The 25,118-nt window shown below is 45.8% G+C and overlaps 1 protein-coding gene across 12 annotated transcripts in view; it reads right to left on the reverse strand.

Moving 5' to 3' along the window:
• The window catches only part of LOC137417105 (solute carrier family 15 member 2), a 450,049-nt gene that overhangs the window by 307,509 nt on the left and 117,422 nt on the right, over positions 1-25,118 (reverse strand). For all 12 annotated transcript variants that reach the window (XM_078785954.1, XM_078785950.1, XM_078785959.1 and 9 more), the window contains 4 exons: positions 22,546-22,595; positions 21,023-21,110; positions 14,453-14,594; positions 6,413-6,505 (listed from right to left, as the gene is read on the reverse strand). In XM_078785954.1, the coding sequence (XP_078642080.1) occupies positions 6,413-6,505; positions 14,453-14,594; positions 21,023-21,110; positions 22,546-22,595 (373 nt within the window). The remainder of the gene's footprint in view (positions 1-6,412; positions 6,506-14,452; positions 14,595-21,022; positions 21,111-22,545; positions 22,596-25,118) is intronic.

Raw genomic sequence — 25,118 nt, forward strand, 5'->3', positions numbered from 1 at the left:
GACCATGGGATGCCAGCGGCCAGCATGGCCTGGCACAGCTCCTGAGCCACGACGTCGCACTTGTGCCTCTTTCCGCCACCAAAGTCCTCCATGGTGGCTTGCGTGACCGTCCTCTTCTTCTTCAAGGCCAAGTTGCTCTTGTGGCGGTCTCCTCGGACATGTTGGGCCAGCTCAGACTTCTGCTTCGCCCGGAAAGTCTTTTCACAAGCTCGACAGAAAGCCGTGTCACTCGACACGTACTTGAAGGTGGCCCCATCGCCGCCAGCGTTGAATTCCTTCAGCCACTTGTCACGAAGAGCAGCACTCATCTTGATAGGAGACTTGTTCACACTTTGTGTACACTCTCTCACTGTAGTACACCGCCTCACTGCTGTACATGCTGGGGACACAACGCACGCAAGTGGACGCAACGTTTTGTTTTTGAGATCGATCGCAGTTTAAAATTTCGATCGCAGTTACAAATTTCGATCGCAGTTTAAAATTTCGAAAAATTCCCTAATTTTTTTTAGCGTTGCCAGACATTTTCGACCAAAAAGGGCATTTTATTTTATTTTTCCCGAAAAAGGGCGAAATTCTTTTTTCTCCGAAAATAGCAAAATAATTTTTTTGTGCGCAAAAAAGCCGTTTTAAGTGAAAAAATATTTTTTATTTTTTCACATAAAAATCCGATGTGCAATCATAACACTTCTCACACATGCGGCATACACCTTTCCCTTCAGCTTCAACGACACTCCCCTCCTCATCAGCACGCCACTCAGTTCCCGAAACTTCTTCCATGCACATCTCACTCGAGCAACCGTTGCAGAGTCTGATCCACCATCTCCATTCAGCATGTCTCCGAGGTAGCAAAATGTTTTCACACCTTCCAGCTCGACGCCGTCTCCAAGATCCAACTCAACATTTCCTCCATCTGCAGCTCCCTCTGTGCACACCTTACATTTGAATGTAGCTGCCACACTGGTTAGTGACCCTCTAAGACCACTACATTTTTGATGAACCCACTCAGCGCACATTGTACATTGAATGGAGTTCACTCCGACACCCTTCCTGCACACAGCACATGGCCACTTCCCAGTTCTTTCCACCTCACCACATGCTTTACCACTTGCCATCACCTTCGTTTTTCTGATATTCACCTTCAGACCTTTTGTCTCCATACATTCCTTCCACTTGTTCATCTTTTCCTTCAGTCCATCCATACTTTCCGCAATCAACACCAGATCATCTGCATACAACAACTCCCACGGTAAACCCTCCTTTACGTTCTGAGCCAGCACCTCCATCACAGCTACAAATAGTAGTGGACTTAGTACCGACCCCTGATGCACTCCCACCTTCACCTCAAACTCACCACTGTTCCCATCCTTCGTCCTTGCAGCTGTGCGCGCTCTTTTGTACATTGCCATCACTACTCTGATCAACCATTCCTCCACTCCTAACTTCCTCAATGCCCATGTCAATACTTCGTGTGGAACCCTATCGAATGCTTTCTCCAGATCAACAAACCCAAGAAACAACTTCTTCCTCTTCTCCATGTACTTCTCCTGCAACTGCCGCACAATAAAGAGCGCGTCTGTCGTTCCTCTTCCTGGCATAAATCCAAACTGCATTTCGTCGATCTTCACCTTCTTCCTTATCCTCCTCTCCAACACCCTTTCCAATACCTTCATTCCATGGTCCAATAACTTTATCGCTCGATACTAGCCACACTCCAGCAGGGTCACCTTTCCCCTTGTATAGAGGGACGAGGGTACTCAGTTCCCAAACCACTGGAATGCGGCCTTCTTTCACCATCAGATTACAGATCTCTGTCATTCTCTTCACACCCCAACTTCCTGCTGCCTTCAACATATCTCCCACACCTCCCGTCGGCCCTCCCGCTTTTCTACTTTTCATTGCTTTTATCGCTTCCTCAACTTCCTTCTCAGTTATCTTCTCTGCCGGTCCTAAAACTGGGTTACTCTCTATGTTGCCATCCCATTCATTCTCTGTATTCAACAGCATCTTTTCCATCTTCCTTTAATTCCATCTGGGTCCACAACGATTTGTCCCACTTCATCCTTCAAGCAACTCACCCCCATCACATCACACCTCTCTTTCGCTATCTGCTTTGCAATCCTGAATACCGCTCGCTCTCTGACCCTCTTCCGAATCCAAGCGTTCTACGAACATTTTCCTACTTGCCTCCTGCGCCTTTGCTACCTCTTTCTTTGCAGCCTTCTTGGCTGCCTTATAAGTTTCATGCTCTGCTTTTTCTGCTCCCGTAACCTTCGCCTTCTGCCACTCCTTGAACTTCTTCCTCTTCTCGTCAATCCTCTTTCCAACTTCATCATCCCACCACCATGTTTGCAAGTGCCTCGGTGGTCCTTTTGTCCATCCACATACCTCAACAATGGCTCCCAACAGACTATCTTTCATTGACATCCAACCACTTTCAAGCTCAACCACATCATCCTCTACCCTACTCAGCCTCTCTTTTAATGCCTCCCTTACTGTCACCTCTTTCAACCTCCACACCTTCATTCTCGGTTGGTACTTAACCCGCCGAGCTCTCCTCGCACCTTTCACCCTTATGTCGCAGACAACCAAGTGGTGCTGTGAAACAGCCTCCTCCCCCGGGATCACCTTTGTGTCCCGGAGGTGCCCCCTATCTCACCTACGCACCATCAGGTAGTCAACGGTTGTCGTCGACGCACCTGACGTGTATGTAACAAGCTTATTATCCTCTTTCTGGAACTGAGTATTACAAATCAACAAATCAGCTCCATCAGCAAACTCCAAAATCCTTTCACCTTCTCCATTTCTCATACCATATCCGTAACCCCCATGAACTCCCTCAAAACCGTCCATACTCCTTCCCACATGTCCATTTAGGTCTCCTCCTACCACAACAACTTCCTCATCTTTCACGTTTTCCATCAGATTCTCTATCGCACACCAGAACTTGTCCTTCTCTTCATCGCTCCGACCAACCTGCGGAGCATATCCCGAGATGACGTTCACCAAGAGCTTTCCAATCATCATTTTCACCATCATCAACCTATCACTCACTCTAGTCACACTCCCCACACTGTCTATAAACTCCTCAGAAAACAGGACACCAACACCATTCACGCCCTCCGGGCACCCTTGCCACACAAACGTGTATTTCTGTCCCTGCCTACCCTTCACCATTCTCACACCACTTCCCTTCCATCTCGTCTCTTGCACACAACATATGTCCACTCTTCTTCAGACCAATACTTCCGCCACTTCTCCTGATCTCCCTGTCATTGTCCCTACATTCCATGTCCCAAACCTCAGAAACCGATCTCCACTTCGGGCTGTACCCTGCCCATATGTAGTTGTAATTGTCATTGTTCTCTTTTTGAGGCAATGTTTTTATGGCTGGATGCCCTTCCTGACGCCAACCCTCTTAGTCGCCTCCTTCGACACGCAGGGATACGGTGTACCTATTCTAAACCAGTGTACACACCGGGAATTGCGACGGCAAAGGGAAATGTAATTAATTCAAAACAGATCTCATCACTTTACACGAAGCGATAAGAACATGCGGAGACAATGGAAAGCAACAAACTCACTTACCATCACACACACCGCATACGCTCTGTCTCTCGTCTCGAGGAAGGGAAGGGATGGAAAGATAATACAGGGGAAACATCTATGTTTACAGAAAACAAAATGAAGCCTTCAAAGAAAAGAACACCTTCCCTGCAGGCAAACATGGAGGAGGTTCAGTGATGTTTTGGGGTTGCTGTGCTGCCTCTGACTGCCTTGAATGTGCGCATGGCATCATGACATCAAGAGACTACCGAGGCATTTTGGAGCGCAATGTTCATCCCAGTGTCAGAGAGCCGAGTCTCCGACGAAGTTAATGGGTCTTGCACGGGACAACGACCCCAAACACACTACAAAAAGCACCCAGGAATGGTTCAAGACAAAACGCTGGACTGTTCTGAAGTGGCCAGCAATGAGTTCAGATCTAAATCCCATTGAATACCTGTGGGGAGATCTGAAAACAGCAGTTGGGAGAAGGCACCCTTCAAATCTGGGAGAACTGGAGCAGTTTGCACAAGAAGAATGAGTCAAACAGCCAGTAGAGAGGGGTAGGAAGCTCATTCATGGCTATAGGAAGCGCCTGACTGCAGTTATTTTGTCCAAAGGCTGTGCTACCAAATATTAAGTCAAGGGTGTCAATAATTTTGTCATTGCCATTTCTTTATATTTCCTGATTTAAAAGGATATATTAAGTTCTGCATCAAAAACAAGGGTTCTGTAATATTAACAGTGAAATAAAGAATTGTGGAGACCAAATACTTTTGTCAATTTCAACGTATTTTTTAGAGAAAATTGTGAGTTATTTGAAAAAAGTGCGAGGGTGGCAATATTTTTGGCGACGACTGTATATATAATGAGATGAGTTTAAATATGGGTAGCCTTTTCATATTGAAAGAACAGGAAGAAGGCCTTTATTATGGCAGCTATAACATTCATGTTTTCTGTGGTCATGAAAGGAAAGCAAAACAAGGTCAGATACATTCAAAGTACACTGCCTCATGCCAAATAAATAAATAACATCCCCCAGCACAGCATCGCCAAGGTGCCCTCGGCGCCCAGCGATACCGCCATGCAGCACATAGAACGGTATTGGGAAGGAGAGGTGGACGATTAAGGAAGGTATTGGGAAGGTATTAAGGTATTGGGAAGGACGATTAATTGGTTGATTAATTGCTTAATTAAAATCAATAAATAATCATCGAAAAATAATTGGAACCTGGAGATGGAATAGGAAAGGAGCGGTGTACAAAAACGGATCCATAATAAATAGTTTTAAACAATAAACGAAGAACGAACTTCTATTCTGAATGTCATTGCATTTTAATAACCTTTACTGCATGTTATTTTATGGTGTTTACCAAAATTTATTTGTTTTGTTATATTTGTGTTCGTGTTTTGAATGACGGATGGGATGTTCGTGTTTTGTCATATAAAATTTGTTATATTTGGATACTTATAGTGACATCACCTTGTCTGTGAATGCTTACCAAAGAACAAATGCAATGGATATTACAAAATCACTTTAGAAAAATGATTTCCTTGGATATACAGTTAAAGTGAACCAATCATTTAGAAAGACCTGGTCATCCAAAAGAAGCCTGAGAATGCCCACTGCCATCAAATACCTGTAAACAGCATTGAATATCTATCTGGTTTCGAGCATGTGGCAATTTGCACCTCCTTATACAGTAGTGTCTGACACATCAATCGATAGGCCTTCCGAGTGGTACTCTGAGCAGGAATTTAGAACTTGGCCAGAGAAGAAATTTGGATAAATCGTCTATGCTTGGGAAAGACACAGTGGGATTGTTAGCCACCGCCAACTGATGCAAGCAGATGGGACAACCGGCTAAACATCCATCAGAGGTACAGTGCACACAGTGATGCAAAATCCTGCCGGTGAATCACCAATACAATAATTACACTGTGCTCGCAAAGCAAAAAGCAGGGTTAAGCAATCGAATGAATTTGAAATAAATCGCGTTTAATTGAAGTTTAGTGTAATTTTTAAATATAATTATGACGTCATAGGTCACGTGGTATGGACGCCATATTGGAAAAACATTGCACCTCTATATTTACGAAACTTTGTCATTGGAAAAAATTTAAACATGATTAATTGTCAAGTACTCCCCATGGGGAATAAGCTATGTTAATGATGATGTCATTGGTGTCTGTTGTTGGTCCGATGGACACAAAATTTTCACCACAGGAGCGCCTGCAACCGTCCAATTTTTTTTAATGATAATTATGATGTCATAGGTCATGTGTTACAAGCGCCATCTTGGAAAAACCCAAAAACGTTGCACCTCTATATCTCAGAAACCACTCCATGGATAAAATTGAAACATAGCTCATTGTAAAGAACTCCCCATGGGGGTTAAGTGTTGTTATTAATGATGACTTCATTGGTGCCTTAATTATGACGTCATAATTCGACATGTACAAGGCTTTGTCTGATAATTTTGAAATTTTTTGATTATGATCTACGCAACAATTATATTAGAGAATGTAAATATATGATGTCATTGGTCATGTGGTCTGGCAGCCATATTAGATCAAATTTAAAAACCCTTAAAAAACAGAAGATTTGACTCGTCCTAAGTTGACTGCACGGGGTAAGTATTCTATGAATACCATCTATTTTATAGTCGGATCAGGAATCAAACCTACATTAGTGTATTTCAAGGAAGTGTGCTACTTCTGCACTATCCTGTCGGATGTTTGCCACTATTATACCAGTGGTTCTCAAACAACAGAGGGAGTCACTCTGATAAACTATGACACTTTCTTCTGAAGTTTTACTTGGTCCAACAAATTTGGATTTATAAATATTGCATCAATGGATACTCACGTATGCGTGTTAGCATCTCCGATGACAGGCACGGCTCCAATGGTATTGACCACATGTCCGATCACATACACAATGGACAAGTAAAGAATGGTCCTGTTGCACCAACATCGCAGAGAGAGCAATCAAATAAATTGCAATGAATATCATACAATGCTGACAGCAGGATTTATCTCCGTACACAAATCAATGTTTTCAACAATGAAAAACTAATTCATTCCTCACTCCATGGGATGGTAGGATAGCCCAGAGATGTGCACACTCGCTTCTGAGCTGTTCGAATCCTGAGCCAGCTATAAACTGTCATGCTGGTATACTGGTGCTTCCCAAGTAGAGTGATGTGTGTGTATGACTGGTGTTTCTCAGGCAGGGTGATTCGTTATTGTGTGTGCCATCTCTCGGATTAAGAAGACCTCAAATACCCTTTATACTCGAAAGACACTTTAAAACCCATATGACCGCGAAGACCCTTAGACCCCCATTAAGACCTTTTAGGCCCCTAAGATCCCTTAAAACTCCTAATATCAACAAACAACAACAACAACAACATGCATTTTAAGGCCATTTTCCCTGCTAGAGCGGGGGATAGCCTTGCGGTCCCCATGACAATCTTCTCCATTTTGCCCTATTTTCTGCATTTCCCCTTGTTAACCCCTTTGCCCGCATTTCTTCTTCCACCATCTTTAGCCAAGTCTTTCTCGGTCTTCCCCGTCCTCTACTTCCTTCTACATTCATTTCCATCACTCTTCTCAACCAGTCACTTTCATCCTTCCTCAACACATGACCAAACCATCTCAACCTGTACCTCTTCACAGCATCAATCACAGGCTCTATTCCCATCATCGTTCGCATTTCATCATTTGTCTTCCTCTCTCTCAACGATACTCCGCATATCCACCGAACCATTCACATTTCCACCCTTTCCAGCCTTCGTTGCTGCTCTACATTCATGACCCATGTCTCGCTGCCATAAATCATAACACTTCTCACACATGCAGCATACACCTTTCACTTCAGCTTCAACGACACTCCCCTCCTCATCAGCACGCCACTCAGTTCCCGAAACTTCTTCCATACACATCTCACTCGAGCAACCGTTGCCGAGTCTGACCCACCTTCTCCATTCAGCCAATACCTATCTCATTCGATCCACTTTCTCTCATTCGTTCCTCATTCGTCCCTCATTCGTTCCTCATTCGTCCCTCATTCGTCCCTCATTCGTCTCTCATTCGTCTCTCATTCATCTCTCATTTATCTCTCACTCTCTCTCATTCGTTCCTCAACCGTTCCTCCTGTAGATTCTCAAAACTCCTAATATCCTTAAGACCCCATAATTCGATAGGGACAATGCTTAGTCTGATATGGAAGTAGAAGGGGGATGTTCAAGATCTGGGGAAGTACCAGGGTATAACACTCCTCAGTCATGTCATGAAGGTGCTGGAGAGGGTTCTGGACTAGGGGGGGGGGGGGGGAGCGTATATATGGTGGGAGGTGGGGTAAGGAAGAGTGTGGAGATGGAGATCAGTGAAGAACAGCATGGGTTTAGAAAAGGTAGAAGAATGACGGATGGGATGTTTGTACAGAGACAGTTGGGGGAGGAGGGGTTTGAGGTGCAAGGTGAAATGGCATTGGGATTTATGGAACTGGAGAAGGCCAACGACACTGTCGCGAGAGATGGTGATGGCGACACTGAGATGGATGGGAGTGCCATTTTAGTTTGGTGGAAGGGAACAAAGAGAAAATATTTAGTTGGTCCTGGGATGTCGGACGAGTTCAGTGTGAACATCGGTTTGAGGCAGTGACTTGCTCTCAGCCCACTCATATTTACCCTGCGCTCGCGAAGCAAAAAGCAGGGTTAAGTAATTGGTTACTTTCGTGTGGCGTACGTGTCTGCATTTTAAAAATGCATTTTCTCAGAAACCGCTGGTCCGATTGACACATAATTTCACCATAGGAGCTCCTCCTGTAGATTTTTTTTTCTTCATAATGACGACGTCATAGGTCATGTGGTACGGGCACCATCTTGGAAAAACGTTACATCTCTATTTCTCCAAAACTGCTCAATGTAAAAAATTGAAACATGGCTCGTTGTCAAGTACTCCCCATGGGAATAAAATATGTTAATGATAATGTCATCGGTGCCTTCGTTATGACATCATAATTCGACAAGTAGAACTCTTCATCCGATCAGTATAAAAAAAAAATTCTCTGCAACTGTTGGTCTAATGGACAAGAAAATTTCACCATAGGAGCACCTACTCCTGTACAGTATTTGAATGAAAATTATGTCAGAGGTCACGTGGTACATGCGCCATCTTGGAAAAAACATAAAACAACTGGACCTGACGGCATCAGCCCACGGGTCCTAAAATCCTGTTCTTCCGCTCTTTCACTCCCTCTCTCTGTTCTCTTCACCCTCTCTTTTGCTCAAGGTCATCTTCCATCTGCTTGGAAATCTGCCAACATCACCGCTTTGCACAAAAAAGGTGCAAAAACAGATCCCAGCAACTACAGACCAATCAGCCTTCTCCCAATTATCAGCAAAGTCATGGAATCCATCATTGCTTCAGATATGAAATCTTTCCTCTTCTCCAATGGCTTGATCTCTGATCATCAATTTGGTTTCAGACCTGGACACTCTACTCTGGACATGCTGCTTCTGCTTTCTCAACAATGGATGGAGGTCCTCAATGCCAAACAGGAAATTAGAGCAGTCTCCCTTGACATATCACGTGCCTTCGATACGGTCTGGCACCCCGCTCTGCTCACCAAACTCTCCTCTTTTGGTATCCATGGAAATCTCCACACATGGCTGGCGGACTTCCTCTCTAGTCGTAGTCAACGTGTGGCCCTGAATGGGTTTCTCTCATCTCCTCTTCCTGTTCAGGCTGGAGTTCCACAAGGCAGTGTTCTGGGCCCTGTGCTTTTTCTGGTCTTCATCAATGATCTCTCTGACTCTCTTGAAAATCCTCTGTATCTCTTTGCTGATGACTCTACTCTCTGTCGCTCCATTCTTCATCCCTCAGATCGGCAGTCTGCAGCCTCCTCACTCTCTGCAGACCTGGACAAAATCACAGACTGGGCAAACAAGTGGAACATGTCTTTCAATCCTGACAAATCTCACACTCTTACGATGTCTCTCCGAAAAGACCGACTGGACAACCCTCCCATCCACTTTCTGAATAATCCTCTCCAAGAAGTTCTGTCACTCAAGCTTTTGGGTCTCACTATCTGCCATGATCTTTCCTGGGAAAACCACATTTCAAATCTGGCCTCCAAAGCCAGTCGCCGACTGGGCATCCTCCGTCGTGCGAAGTCCTTCCTTGGCACACCTGAGCTCCTCACCACATACAAGGCTTTCATCCGCAGCTCAATGGAATACTGCTCTCCCCTCTGGGCTGGTGCTCCTGCCTCACACCTAGCTCGTCTTCATGCTGTTGAAACCAAAGCATTCAGAATCATTGGAATCTCCCGCGTTGAAGCTAACTCCAAGGGCCTCTCACTCATTCACCGCAGGCAGGTTGGTGGTCTTTCCGTCTTCTACCGACTCCTCTCTGGCCTTGCCCCCCCAGCTCTCTCTGGGCTCTGTCCCGCAAATATTCCTACAGGTCGCACAAGATCTGCCTGCAACCCTCTTATGGTCAAACTGCCAAAATCAAGACTCTCTGCTCACCTTCACTCCTTCATTCCTCTTTTCTCCCGCCTCTGGAACAAACTCCCTCACTCTCTTCAATCCCACTCCACCCTCCAGGTCTTTAAAACAGCTGTTCACCACCATCTCTTATCTTCCCCCATCCAAAACCTTGATCTTTTCTACCCCCGCTAATTTCACCTCAATTCCACTTTTTTGAAATACCAACTTCTGTCCTGGAAGTCCTTGGTGTCATTGTGTTTTATACTTCTCCCTCCCCTCCCCACCCCCCTTCCCACGCCTCCTCCCCCCAAGCCCTCTCCCTTCCACACATCTCCCTGCTCTCAAATGTTGTGTTTGTTGGTTCCCCTTCTCTCCCCATCGGTTTTCCGCTCCCTCTTTTTATATATTTTGTTTGTCTGGTTGATTTGTTTGTGAAGTAAATGTTAGCTCTTTCACGAGCCTCGATTCAGTATACAAAAAACTAAAAACAAAACCAAAAAAAAAACCTCTATATTTCCGAAACCGCTCATGGAAAATATTGAAACGTGGCTCATTGTAAAGAACTCTGCATGGGGAATAAGTGTTAGCGATGGTGTCATTGGTGCCTTAATTACGATGTCATAATTCGACAGGGCCAATGATTAATCTGATCAGTTTGAAATTTATTGAGCGTGATTTACACAACAATTATATTAGAGAATATAAATGTATGATGTCATCGCACACGTGGTCTGGCAGCCATATTGGATCAAAGAAAAAAACCCTTCAAAAACAGAAGAGATGGCTCGCACCAAGTTGACTGCACAGGGTAAGTATTCTATGAATACCATCTGGTTATTATGGTGATGGAGCTGGTAAGCAGAAAGGTAAATATGAGGGGTATTCTGTGGAGGATGTTGTATATGGATGATCTGGCTGTTGTGGTGGAGAGTAGGTGGGAGATGCAGGAAGTCCTGGGGGAATAGAAGAAGGTATTTGAGAAACGTGGGCTGAAAATAAGCATGGGGAAGACAGAGGTGATGTGGATTGGGCAGCACAGAATATAAATTAATATCAGTTTGGAGGGGATGGAGATCATACAAGGACACAGGCATGAGTATCTGGGGAGAACAGTGACCGGAGATGGTAAGGAGGAGGTAGAGGTGTGGAAGAGGATTCAGGTGCGTACAAATGTGTGGAGGAGGGTGGATGGTGTAATGGCAGACAGGAAGATTTCAAGGAGATTGTGAAAGAAAATGTTCTGATGTCGTGTGTAATGCCGGCCTACCTTCAGGGTCTGGGGACAGTGGCACTGACAGAGAGACAACAACAGAGGCTGCAGGTTTGTGAGAATAACTGGGTCAGGAGGATTGTGGGGGTAAAGAGGGTGGATTGAAGGAGGTAAGGATCAACTGAGGGAGGAGATTGGTGTGTAAATGAGCTTGTCGGGAGATTGGTGAAATGCCGGCTGAGATGGGCTGGACACGTAGTGAGGATGGGAGAATGGCAACGAGAGTGGATAAGTCGAGGGAACAAGGCATGAGGAAAAGAGGTAGACCATGGGGAGGCAGAGCCCCCATCCTTGAGACAGTGCATAATATCGCTCCGTGTGTGATGGAGTCAAAGGCTTTCGAGACATCCAGCGCAGCAAGACGCAGAGGATGGAGTTTACGAGTGGCATCACAGAGGATGGCATGGAGAAGGACAACATTCTCAGCACACCCGTCCACCTTCCTAAACGCTCTCTGACCCGGATGCAACTCGAATTCCGATGAACACCGACGAACTATAATTTTGTGATGCAAACGTACCAAGAACCTGCTGATCGTGATTGGCCTAAACTCGGAGGCTACCTTGGGCTTCTCAACCTTGGCGATAAGAACCGTCTGGTGCTTTTTAAGACACCGAGGTAAATACCCTGCATAGATCCACAGAATATAGAGCTTGCTGAGACAACTGTCCGGTATGGAACAGGTCAACCTGAAACTGATACCATCCACACTGGGAGTGCCCTCACAGAGCATTTTCTTTTCCTTCTGAACATCAAACAACTTAATGGGTCGCACCAGATGCCACAGTGCCCCAGCTGTGTTCTGCTCCTCAATGCAGGTTTCTGATTCCCTCTCAAAGACTTCTCGCCAAAAACATGTATAATTCTGTGGGTTCAACCATAGGGTCACCCTGAGCCCATGTTCCTGAAATGCACTGCCTAGCGACCTGGGTTAACATGAATGAGTCTCTGGATCGCGGCAAACTCGGTCCGACGAGTGTTCTGTTGACTCGTCTTAGCGCTCCTGTCCTCACCACGGGCTGTGCCGGGTCTTCGAGCTGCTGGTCCCTCGTGCCTCTTGCCCGGGTGACATCCCTCTTGTGTTTCTATGATTTCCAGTGCCCCCTCGTGGGTCAATCTTCATTTTCATTCTTGATGTTATTCCCTCTGAGATGGACTCGAGTTCCGCTTGAATATCTTGCATGCTCAGTGTGTCAACACGACTGATGAGGTCATCGAGTCGGTGTGCCCGGGTGACATACTCTTGTGTTTCTATGATTTCCAGTGCCCCCTCGTGGGTCAATCTTCATTTCATTCTTGATGTTATTCCCTCTGAGATGGACTCGAGTTCCGCTTGAATATCTTGCATGCTCAGTGTGTCAACATGACTAATGAGGTCATCGAGTCGGTGTTCACCCCAAGCACTGGAACCCTTAGACAATGATGTTATGTAGTCTACTATGTCCCTCATCCACCGAGCACCACCATCTGTACCCTCATGGCATTGGCTCCCCTCCGGGTCAGGTTTGAGACCCCCAGGCCCGGGCTCCCGCGCAGGGGACACCACGCCGCATGAGATAGCGTGAGCTTCCTCTGCACGGGGCACCGGGCCCAGACACCCCGACCCCGGCACGGACATGACCAGGCCACTCGGGTGAGCGTGGCCCACCCCCAAAACGGTTTCAGGGACCTGGGTCCTATCCGCCCTCACAGGGGGAGTCGAGCACCTCAATGACCGCCTTGCCACCACGCAAGTCCGAGGCCTGCGTGGACCCAGAACCCACGTGGGGGAAGGAGGACTTGCATTAGCCTCACTTGTGTCCAGGGTTTTCCGCTCATTATCCGGGGTTGTCCGCTCTGCAGCCGGGATTGTCCACTCTTTAGCCGGGGTTTTCCACCACTCGCCTCAGTACACATTCCTAGCTGGTTGGGACACAGTCGGCCCAAGGGGGCTTCTCGCTAACTTGGACTGGACTAGCGCTTTGTAAACGGCCTGCCTCCACTTCCCCATGATGGCTTCTGGTGTTCGTCCTGGAATAAACTGCAGGAGCTCTTGGTTTATAAATATGCACCCTTCGCACAACAGTTGAGATTCCCGAACTGCCATACAGTGCACCTCCTCATCGTCCCACAGTGCCTTAGACCTTGTTACAGGTTTGTGCGGCGCATGAAACTCTAAGGGGTGTGCCCTGCACATTTTGTACCCCCAGTCCAATCTTTGTCTCAAAGTGTCTGCAGCAATCAGCACACACATGCCCACTACCAAGAGCCCCCAGTGGCTCCGGTGCCGTACCCTCATGGGACGCCGCAGCGGCAGCACCCATCACCTCTCTAGTCTTGCCTCCAGGCGGCACTTCAGAGGGCGTAAGCCGTTGGAAAGGGGAGAGCGCCCCAGATCCACGGCATACCCAATCCCTACTTGGCACAGCCTGAATTGCTCCGGACCGCCCGGACTCTCGTGACATGGACGCGGGGATCTTCGGCATATTTGGAATCAAAGCACAGCAGCAAACACAAAAGGAGTCACAATGAACACTTTGAAAGCACAAGGCAAATCGCAGTAACACCAAGGACCACTCACATGCAAAACCACCGTACTCTAACCCATAAGAGAGTCAAGAGGTAGACCAAAGATATATATTCCTTATGAGGTCAAAAAGAGGTAGACACCAAACCAAGGATTGTGTGAAGAGGGATTGCAGTAAAGTGGGGTGGTTGGAGGGTGGATAGAATTGGCTGAGGACAGAGGGGAGTGGAGGAGTATTGTGGTCAATGCAGGGCAGGTGATTGGTGCCATTGAACCTCACACCTCATAAATGCAAGAGGAGGAGAAGAATATTTCAAAAACCACTGAACATTTAGCTTTGATATTGCAGATACGTATATATTCCTTATGACATTATCTCAACCTGATTAGATCATGGTTGTGATTCTGAATTATGTTGCCATGGCAGCCATCTCGTTAACTTGGCATGTGTACGCTATACTTTTAAAACCGTTCAACATTTCACTTTCATATTGCACAGATCTATTCCTCATACTACCAAAAAGGCAGGGAACCTAAAGTATCAGCTCCTTTTTACCATTTAACCTAAATCTAATTCTTAATCTGTTTATTAAAAAGGTTTTGATCTAAAGACAGAAGGCGATCGACTCTCACCTAAACTTGCCCAGCCATGAGTCTGCAACAAGAGCACCCAATATGGGTGTAAAATAGGCCAAACTGTCGACGGCATGGTACACTACAGTAGACGTGTCAGGGTTCCAATGCAAGAAGTAGCAGAAATAAAGCACCAACACCGCTGAGGGGTAAAAAGGTGGATTGAACAAACAAACAAAAGAGGGGAAGAAGGTCAGCTAGAACATGTATCGTTCATATACTCTCCTGTAATCTGCAAATGACCTTTATGCACTCGGATGTTTAATCAATGAAACTAATGCAAGGCCTCTCAATTCACGTCGACCTGTTTAGAACATTTGGCATACTTGCTAAGCGTGGGTTGGAGAGAGTGAGGAGCCATGGAACTCAAAGTCATCACACAATGTAGAAAGAAACAAGCATTTCACCACATCACCAAACAAACATGACACCTAATGGCATCATATCATACTAGGGCATGCCCGTACTATATCTATATCTAAAATTATATCCCCCCCTCTATTTACATGAAATGGTTTGGTCCATGAAATGTTTTGGTCCATTCGCAACGCCAAAGCGAACGGCGAACGCTTTACATGAAATGGTTTGGTGCATGAAATGTTTTGGTCCATTCGCAATGCCAAAGCGAACGGCGAACGGCTTGCGAGTACAGTGACAATCCCCCCGGGGTTTTAATTAGTTTTAAAACATCGTTTAACGCCAACATAGCGCCAACATAGTTTGCCGACGGGAAATAAATGAATACGCTCTCAAATGTGCCATCCGAGGCAGAGTGTGTCCGCCACGTTCGGCACACGCGATAGCTCGCTGCTCTCTGATTGGTTGAATCGTTTTTTGGACATAGCTCGGTAAGTAATTGTCCGATTAATATGAAACCTTGAAAAGGCACATCCTCGGGTCCCCAGCAATATACCTGGCAAGTTTAAAGTATATCGGACCCGTGGTTGTCGAGAAACAGCGGTCACAGACAAACGTACAAACGTACAAACAAACAAACACACAGAGATTACTGGAATTATAGATAGATATCATACTCATTTTTATTCCTCCGTCCCGAAGGTGGCCGGAGGAATAATGTTTTCGGGTTGTCCGTCCGTACGAGCTAAACCTCGTTTTCCTCAGCAACCACATGTGCAATTGAGAATAAACTTGCAGGGTAGAAATGACACCATTGCAGAATGTTTTGTTGATAATTGTGACGTCATATGTCACGTGGTATGGCAGCCATATTGGATTAAACCCCAAAAAATAAACAATTATTTCTTAATTAAATAAAAATTGAACAATTAACCCAAAATTAAACAATTAAACAAAACCCATTGGTATAGTGTCCTTTGACTTGGTGGGCATTACTTTTGATTTGATCTCCATCCCAGTTGAGCTGGCCTCTTCTTCGCCACTCAAATGAGCCTTCTTTGTCTCTGCCCATACCAATCTGTCAAACTTTTAGTCATACCTCCCTGCTCTTTTATCCTTCTCCCAGTTGTTGGTGGAAATCTGCTGATATTTTGCTTTGTAGTTTAGTTTTGTCTTTCTTGCAATTGTTGGGGCTGTATTCGCTGCTCTTTCAGTTTTGTGTGTGACAACTTCTGTTCACACCTGTCTTTGGAGATATTTCGCTAGGTGGGTTCGGGATACCTTTTCTGGCTTACAGTCTTTGCATTTGCAAACAAATTGAATTCGGTAGTCTGTCATACGTTTCACCTACTCAGCAAATTCTACAATTGTCAATTTGTGCACTTGGTAGCGTTCGATCAGACCACTACCTCTTTCTCGTCTTGGCAAGTACATTATCGGGATGTGTTGGTTGATGTAGAACATGTTATGGATGGAGAGGAGTTTCCTTGTTTTGATAACTAGATTACAGGATTTCCTCTTGTGGCCAGTTTTTTATTCTGCAGCTATCCTGGAACACTGGTACTGCTGGTTGGTTTATAGTAGTGCTGGGCGATAATCGTGCCTTAGATTTACTATCGGGATAACGAAAATCCATTTTTGTTATCGCGATAGGTGCTGCGTGGTAGAACCGTAGACGCACCTTGAACCCGGATATTGATGGTGTATTGACTGCTTTGAGCAGTTAGTGCGTTTAGTTTCTCTCAAAGGATATACCTGTATTAAATGCAGTGCTATAAAATAAAGGAGGTGATCTAATATGGTATGTATATTCTTAAATACCATTTAAATTCAAATTAAATGGTATTTCTTATTACTAGGGCATTGCCCGTACGTGGGTGCCCGTTCCTTGCCAAAAAAAAAAAAAAACGCTACCCGTACGCTCTACCCCGCCCGTACGCCCGTAAACAAAAAAAACAACGCTCTTCGCTTCCGCCCTTTGCTCTGACTGAATTGGGAGAAATAATGCGCATAAGAAATCGAATTACGTACCGTAATGGCGGTCAGCTCGTAACGCGCTCAGCTCCGCTCGTCTCACATCGGCCACGCCTACGCAACAAAGCGTTCTGTGATTGGCTGCCGGAAGTGAAGTCTTCACTGTCCGGAAGTTCGCAAATCGCAGTTACGATGAATCGTTTTAATTTAATCGCAGTTTGAATTCGTTTTAAAACATAGTTTAACGGCAACATAGTTTTCCAACGTGAAATAAATGAATACGCTGTCAAATGTGCCGTCCGAGGCAGAGTCTGATCGCCACGTTCGGCACACGTGATAGCTCGCTGCTCTCTGATTGGTTGAAGCGTTTGTTGGACATAGCTCGGTAAGTACTTGTCCGATTAATTTCAAACCTTGAAAAGGCACATCCTCGGGTCCCCAGCAATATACCTGGCAAGTTTCAAGTATATCGGACCCGTGGTTGTCGAGAAACAGCGGTCACAGACAAACACACAGACACACAGACACACAGAGATTACTGGAATTATAGATAGACTAGGGCATGCCCGTACTATATCTATATCTAAAATTATATCCCCCCCCTCTATTTACATGAAATGGTTTGGTCCAAAGCGAACGGCTTGCGAGTGGTGACAATCCCCCCCCTCTATTTACATGCAATGGTTTGGTCCAAAGCGAACGGCTTCCGGAGTTTGGTAAAGAAATCGCCATCGCGTGCACAAACGCGCAGGAAAGCGAATGAATCGCAAATTCGTTTTTATTAGTTGTAAAACATAGTTTAACGCCAACATAGTTTGCAAACGTGAAATAAATGAATACGCTCTCAAATGTGCCATCCGAGGCAGAGTGTGCCCGCCACGTTCGGCACACGCGATCGTTCGCTGCTCTCTGATTGGTTGAATCGTTTTTTGGACATAGCTCGGTAAGTAATTGTCCGATTAATATGAAACCTTGAAAAGGCACATCCTCGGGTCCCCAGCAATATACCTGGCAAGTTAAAAGTATATCGGACCCGTGGTTGTCGAGAAACAGCGGTCACAGACAAACGTACAGACAGAGATTAGTGGAATTATAGATAGATAATAGAGCAAACGTATATGTATGTTTATGTTATGTATGTTTGTTTAGATGCGCCCAAAACGTCTTCTTCTTAATTTTTACATTTCATGAATCTATCTATAATTCCAGTAATCTCTCTGTGTGTGTGTGTCTGTGTGTGTGTCTGTGTGTGTGTCTGTGTGTGTGTCTGTGTGTGTGTCTGTGTGTTTGTTTGTCTGTGACCGCTGTTTCTCGACAACCACGGGTCCGATATACTTGAAACTTGCCAGGTATATTGCTGGGGACCTGAGGATGTGCCTTTTCAAGGTTTCATATTAATCGGAGAAGTAGTTACCGAGCTATGGCGATTTAGCCGTTCGCCGTTCGCTTTGGCTTTGCGAATGGACCAAACCATTTCATGTAAATAGAGGGGGGGGGTTCTACCGTACTCGCAAGCCGTTCGCTTTGGCTTTGCGAATGGACCAAACCATTTCATGTAAATAGAGGGGGGGGGGTTCTGTGGTCGTTACTGCCACGTGGTTTCAAAGTTTTTTTTTGTTGTTGTGTTTGCACGCATGTTTTTTTGCACCCACTACGGGCACGCCCTAGTTAACAATAATTACGTTTAGACTGCTGAGACTCCTCAGACCTTTGACGCCCCTTTAAGTCCCCCAAGACCCTTAAGACCACCAAGACCCCCAAAGACCCCCAAAGACCCAAAACACCCCAAAGACCCAAAACACCCCGAAGACCCAAAACACCCCGAAGACCCAAAACACACCGAAGACCCAAAACACCCCGAAGACCCAAAACACCCCGAAGACCCAAAACACCCCGAAGACCCAAAACACCCCGAAGACCCAAAACACCCCGAAGACCCAAAACACCCCGAAGACCCAAAACACCCCGAAGACCCAAAACACCCCGAAGACCCAAAACACCCCGAAGACCCAAAACACCCCGAAGACCCAAAACACCCCGAAGACCCAAAACACCCCGAAGACCCAAAACACCCCGAAGACCCAAAACACCCCGAAGACCCAAAACACCCCGATGATCCAAAACACCCCGAAGACCCAAAACACCCCGATGACCCAAAACACCCCGATGATCCAAAACACCCCGATGACCCAAAACACCCCGAAGACCCAAAACACCCCGAAGACCCAAAACACCCCGAAGACCCAAAACACCCCGAAGACCCAAAACACCCCGAAGACCCAAAACACCCCGAAGACCCAAAACACCCCGAAGACCCAAAACACCCCGAAGACCAAAAACACCCCGAAGACCCAAAACACCCCGAAGACCCAAAACACCCCGAAGACCCAAAACACCCCGAAGACCCAAAACACCCCGAAGACCCAAAACACCCCGAAGACCCAAAACACCCCGAAGACCCAAAACACCCCGAAGACCCAAAACACCCCGAAGACCCAAAACACCCCGAAGACCCAAAACACCCCGAAGACCCAAAACACCCCGAAGACCCAAAACACCCCGAAGACCCAAAACACCCCGAAGACCCAAAACACCCCGAAGACCCAAAACACCCCGATGATCCAAAACACCCCGAAGACCCAAAACACCCCGAAGACCCAAAACACCCCGAAGACCCAAAACACCCCGAAGACCCAAAACACCCCGAAGACCCAAAACACCCCGAAGACCCAAAACACCCCGAAGACCCAAAACACCCCGAAGACCCAAAACACCCCGAAGACCCAAAACACCCCGAAGACCCAAAACACCCCGAAGACCCAAAACACCCCGAAGACCCAAAACACCCCGAAGACCCAAAACACCCCGAAGACCCAAAACACCCCGATGACCCAAAACACCCCGGTGACCCAAAACACCCCGGTGACCCAAAACACCCCGAAGACCCAAAACACCCCGAAGACCCAAAAGACCAGGAAGACCCAGAAGACCCATAAGACCCAAAAGACCCCAAAGACCCAAAATACCCTGGAGACCCCAAAGACTCCGAAAACCCCAAAGACCCAAAACACCCCAAATACCCAAAATACTCTTAAAAGCCCAGAATATCCAAAAGCCCCTTAAGACTCAAATGGCTCCAAAAACCCAAAAGACCAAAAAGACCCAAAGCACCCCGAAGACCCAAAACAACCTGAAGACCCAAAACAACCTGAAGACCCAAAACAACCTGAAGACCCAAAACACCCCGAAGACCCTAAAGCCCCTGAAGACCCAAAAAAACCCTGAAGACCCAAACACCCCTAAGTCCCAAAACACCCCTAAGACCCAAAACACCCCAAAGACCCAAAATACCCTTAAAGGCCCAGAGGATACAAAAGACCCCAAAGACCCAAAATATCCCAGAGACCTAGAACACCCTGAAGACCCAAAACATCCTGAAACCCCAAAGACCCTTGAATACCCAGAGGAACCAAAATACCCTTAAGACCCCCAAAGTCCCTGAAGACACCGAAGACACCAAAAAAGACCCAAACACCCCTGTCAGTGTGAAATTACTTTTGTAAAGGCTATATAAGATGATTATATGGATTCAGTTCCTCCTCTTTTCCAAAGATGACTATTTCCATGAAATATGTGAACTACCTGGTGAAATTGTTTATATTGCAGACGCACACTCTGAGATAGCAAGCAGTATAACCTGATGGCAAGCATCCTCGAAGAAGATCAGACCACCTGTTTTATCTGTCTGCAAATCAAAAATGTGCAATCTCGTCAGGGTGCCGGCGATAGCTCGTCGACTCTTCACGAAGGACACAGCGGGATCTTTAAAATTTACCAACTGATGCTGGCAGACGGTACGCTCAGCTTAACTTCCATCCGAGGGACGGTGCACACATTGATGTCTCGCCATGTCTGCGAAACATCAGGTTGACAGTTTGTAGCTGGACTGCTGGGTCGTCAACAACTGACACCAAGTTGTGTAATTGCCGTAACGTCGCATATTCGGCAACTATAATTCCAGTATCAACTCGTACATGATATAATGGTGAATGAATCATAACTTTCATCAACTTTATAATGTTTTATGGATAATGAAACGTTTTCTTTAATTACTTCGTATTGGCTCAACAGATGTTGCTGAACTCAACAGATGTCTCAATAAATTCCTCATACTGAGTGTTTCATCATAAGGGAAGCACACTTTTATGGCTCTTTTACTCCAGGTTTACAAATTCATACCTTTCATTCCATAAAAGGAAAATCTTTCGCAGAACTCGGTCACAACAACAAACGCAATGCTCATTGGGTAATTGGAGCCACATATTCGCTGTATAAGAAGGGGAAAGGGAAAATGTGGGGAATGGAGGAGACTGTCAGGTGGTCATGTTGAAGACACTGGTTCATGGACACACTACTCTGAATGAAAAACAAGACCAAAAGTCTCACAGCGGCGTAGCCGGGCTTGTAAAATATTATAAACCACAAACACATTATTGGCTTTTCAAACTGTCACTAATGCTGTTTTTATAACATTAAACAAAGAAATTTGGAAGAATCTCGACATCCATGAGGTAAGTTTTACTTACAGAACTGAGCGTAGATCTACTGTAATCTAGATTATACCCACAAGGGTTGGAGGTGTGCTCATTTACCAAGCAGCAAGCTAGCGTTTGCCAAGCCAGCCGTTCCTTAATGGTTTTAAATGCAGTGCTTGCTCGAATGCTTACACCACTGGGCGATCTCTCCACAAGAAACTTGGTAAATGAACACACACCCAATGTTCTTGAGACCCGATCATAGAGAGACTGTAATCTATATACCCCAAAGACGAATGGCCCTTTCTGCCACTCCCGTAGTGAGCGGGTATAATTGTAAATCCAAATGCCGGTTGGTGCAGTTAACCATCATAATGATATCATAGACGTAATGACGTAACGGACACAAAACTGATATATTTTCACTTCCAGTAAGTTTTCAGTCACTACGAAGGGATTAGTGTTATGATTAGATTTACTATAATATCAACGTTACGTTATCATTATTTCGAAAATGATATTACTATCAAAAAACCGAGGCGAATTTCTTACTTCCTCGGTTATTAATATTAGTGCCGAACAACAATCATCACCGATCATGAACCATACACCACTTCAATCCATAAACCTTCAATTCACGACAATTGGATTAAAGTATGATGGTTTTATGTACTATATTATTATTATTACTATTACGAAAACGATACTACTGAAACGATACCACTGTATTAAGAAACCTGGGCTTAATTTGTCTGAAGCGGTCCAAAGATGAGGCATAACACCTAAGGCCTATACGTACAGTATTGATGGAAGAGACATAACTCTGATGCTTTTAAAATATGATGATCATTTTAACAATCATTTGTTTTTCACACAGAATGAAAACGTAAAGGTAGAGCATGGTGATTGTGATATATGACAGGTTCGACAATATGTTTTGCATGAACGGCATATAAATCAAAATGGCGGTGTGTGGAGAGTCGGCAGCCGCACCGCCGTAATGACATCAGACGTAATCACATCACCCTGTCATGTGACCAGATTCTCAGCTCTGATTGGTATATGTTTGAGGTGACATACATACATACATACACACATACATTCATACATACGGATGGACAAACACTGTTCTAGATGGCTCTGCCCGATGGGCTACGCTGTAAAAATAATGAAAAGCAAGATATCATTTGGTAAAGAGTAAATCCATGCTTGCAGCACGGCATTCACCGAGACGGTCTTTGTTGGCAGTCCATCATTTGGGATGGTCTTCCTTTGGGCTGCAAGAAGAAAGAGGACAATCATGAACAGAGCATCATTCTTCCGGAGGAAATGTTAAGCTGATTCCCCTTTTGGAGGGAATTTATCAAGGTAGCTTTTTCCACCTGGAGATTATTTCTTTACAAACCCAAGGCTCATGGCATTGGGTGAACAAGGTGATAGTGAGTATGAACTAACAGTAGGGCAGTGTGACAAAAATTGGACACAATAAGTGAGGGAATGAATAAGGTGGAAAAAGAAGAGGATAGGGTAGGGGAAGAAACATTGTTACAGCGTCGGTCAATCAGCCCAGATGCACCAAGCCGGATTGAGGGCCTATTTGCACCTTTAGCCAGCTCAATTTGGTTGATCCGAGGTTGATCGAGCGACACAACAAGCCGAGACAAACCGGAATCCTCCTCCCACCAAGCAACTCAAAATGGTAACTTATAGCGGTTCATCGCGCTCAATGGAGGAGGAGTTTGGCCATTGTGGGGTTTATAAACCATATGATTTAAGGTCATCATGACCCAAGAAACTCCATTGAGACCCAGGTCATTCATGGGTGTATTCTAACAAGAGGGGAGAGTGAACAAGGAACACGCAACACTTTTAAATACAAACTTATTGTCGCGTGACTACCTTGTGTGGTGAACACCGTAGGGTAGCACGGATGACCAAACGAGCTGTTACCCCCGAGGCACTCATCAAATGGTGGAGAATACGCATGGGGAAACAAGAGGGAGGCCGTGTGCAGCCCGCTCCTCCACACCGTGCTTGTCCACCTGTCCTCTGCACGGAAAACCGCAGTCCCCGAGCCGCGGCTGTGCCTCTGCACGACCACCGGCAAGATGTCCCAACACGGCCGCTCGTGACGGCGCCCAAATTAGAAGGGGAAAGAGCGGCAACAACTACCCTTCGCTTTCGTCTCCAGAACGACAAGGCACACGAGAGGGAAACGTCGGTCAGAGCGAGAAGCCAAGGAGAAGAGAGAAGAAGAGAATACCCGCTCGCAGCGAGGAGCCAAGGAGAAGAGGGAGGATGTCCACTCAGAGCGAGAAGCCAAGAAGAAGCGAGAGAAAATGTCCACCAGAGTATTTATCGTCCAGGCTCTGACTTCATCTGGGGTGTTTCGCCAATCAGCGAGTCGCTCCCCACCAGTCCTTCCCTGCAATCAAAACCCCGCCCAATCACGACTCCTCGGGGCGTGGTTTCAGCCTGCCCAACCTGTGTGCTTCCCAAGTATGGGTTGTCAGCGGTAGGACTTGCTGCATGACTTTCAGTTAGCTTTTTAATTAGTGAGTTTAAACGCAGGCGATTGCGTGGCTTGGCTATGTGTCTATGGTGTGCCAAAAAGGACATAGGAAATAAATTACAGAGGTAAGGACGTACAAGGGATAATTACCCATAATCCCTGAGCTAATTAACATACCCCACTCCTCGTGATGGGGACAAAGATACACTTAATCCGATCACACGGTCTACCGGATCCCTATTTATAGTACATCGAGGTGGTTCTTCTTTTTCGCGACAGTCGGAGCAAACTAATCGATACACTATCCCTACCCCCTACAAACGTAACATTATTTTCAAATGCCAGAAATACTGCTTTAATACTTATTGGCTTTAGACACAAACATTAGGGATGGAAGAGACAGCTATACAAATTCTATACAAATATCGATGCACAATACAAATATCGATGCGGTGAGGCTGTTGCCCAGAAACAACTTGCCTTCGTCTCCTGGAAAGCAAATCCAACGGAAGGAAATCTCATTTCCTTTCACAAAGCCCGAAACAAGTGTGTGTCCACCCTCAGGAGAGCCAGGAAACAATATCTCTCCGTTCTCAAGACCGAACTCTCTTATCTGTCTCCCTCTTCCAAATCCTGGTGGCGTCTGGTCAAATCCGTTTCTGGTGTTTGTTCCCCCTCCATCCCCTCCCTTACCTCAAACGGCTACACAGCTGACTCCGCACGTGAAAAAGCTGAATGCCTCAACTCTGTGTTTGCCTCTAAATCTTGTGTCCCAAACCCATCCCTCTCTGTACCCACCATACCCAGTCGTACCCTGCTGCTCCTGGACTCCGTGTCCTTTCCTCCTGACAAGGTGGAAAAGTTTCTGTCAACCCTCGACTCTGATTCTGCAACTGGACCCGACGGCATCAGCCCACGGGTCCTAAAATCCTGCTCTGCTGCTCTATCTCACCCTCTCTCTGTTCTCTTCACCCTCTCTTTTGCTCAAGGTCAACTGCCATCTGCTTGGAAATCAGCCAACATCACCGCTTTGCACAAAAAAGGTGCAAAAACAGATCCTAGCAACTACAGACCAATCAGCCTTCTCCCAATTATCAGCAAAGTCATGGAATCCATCATTGCTTCGGATATGAAATCTTTCCTCTTCTCCAATGGCTTGATCTCTGATCATCAATTTGGTTTCAGACCAGGTCACTCTACTCTGGACATGCTGCTTCTGCTGTCTCAACAATGGATGGAGGTCCTCAATGCCAAACAGGAAATTAGAGCTGTCTCCCTCGACATATCA

This window comes from Myxine glutinosa, chromosome 10, assembly GCF_964187855.1.
Source record: "Myxine glutinosa chromosome 10, kmMyxGlut1.1, whole genome shotgun sequence".
Lineage (NCBI taxonomy): Eukaryota > Metazoa > Chordata > Myxini > Myxiniformes > Myxinidae > Myxine > Myxine glutinosa.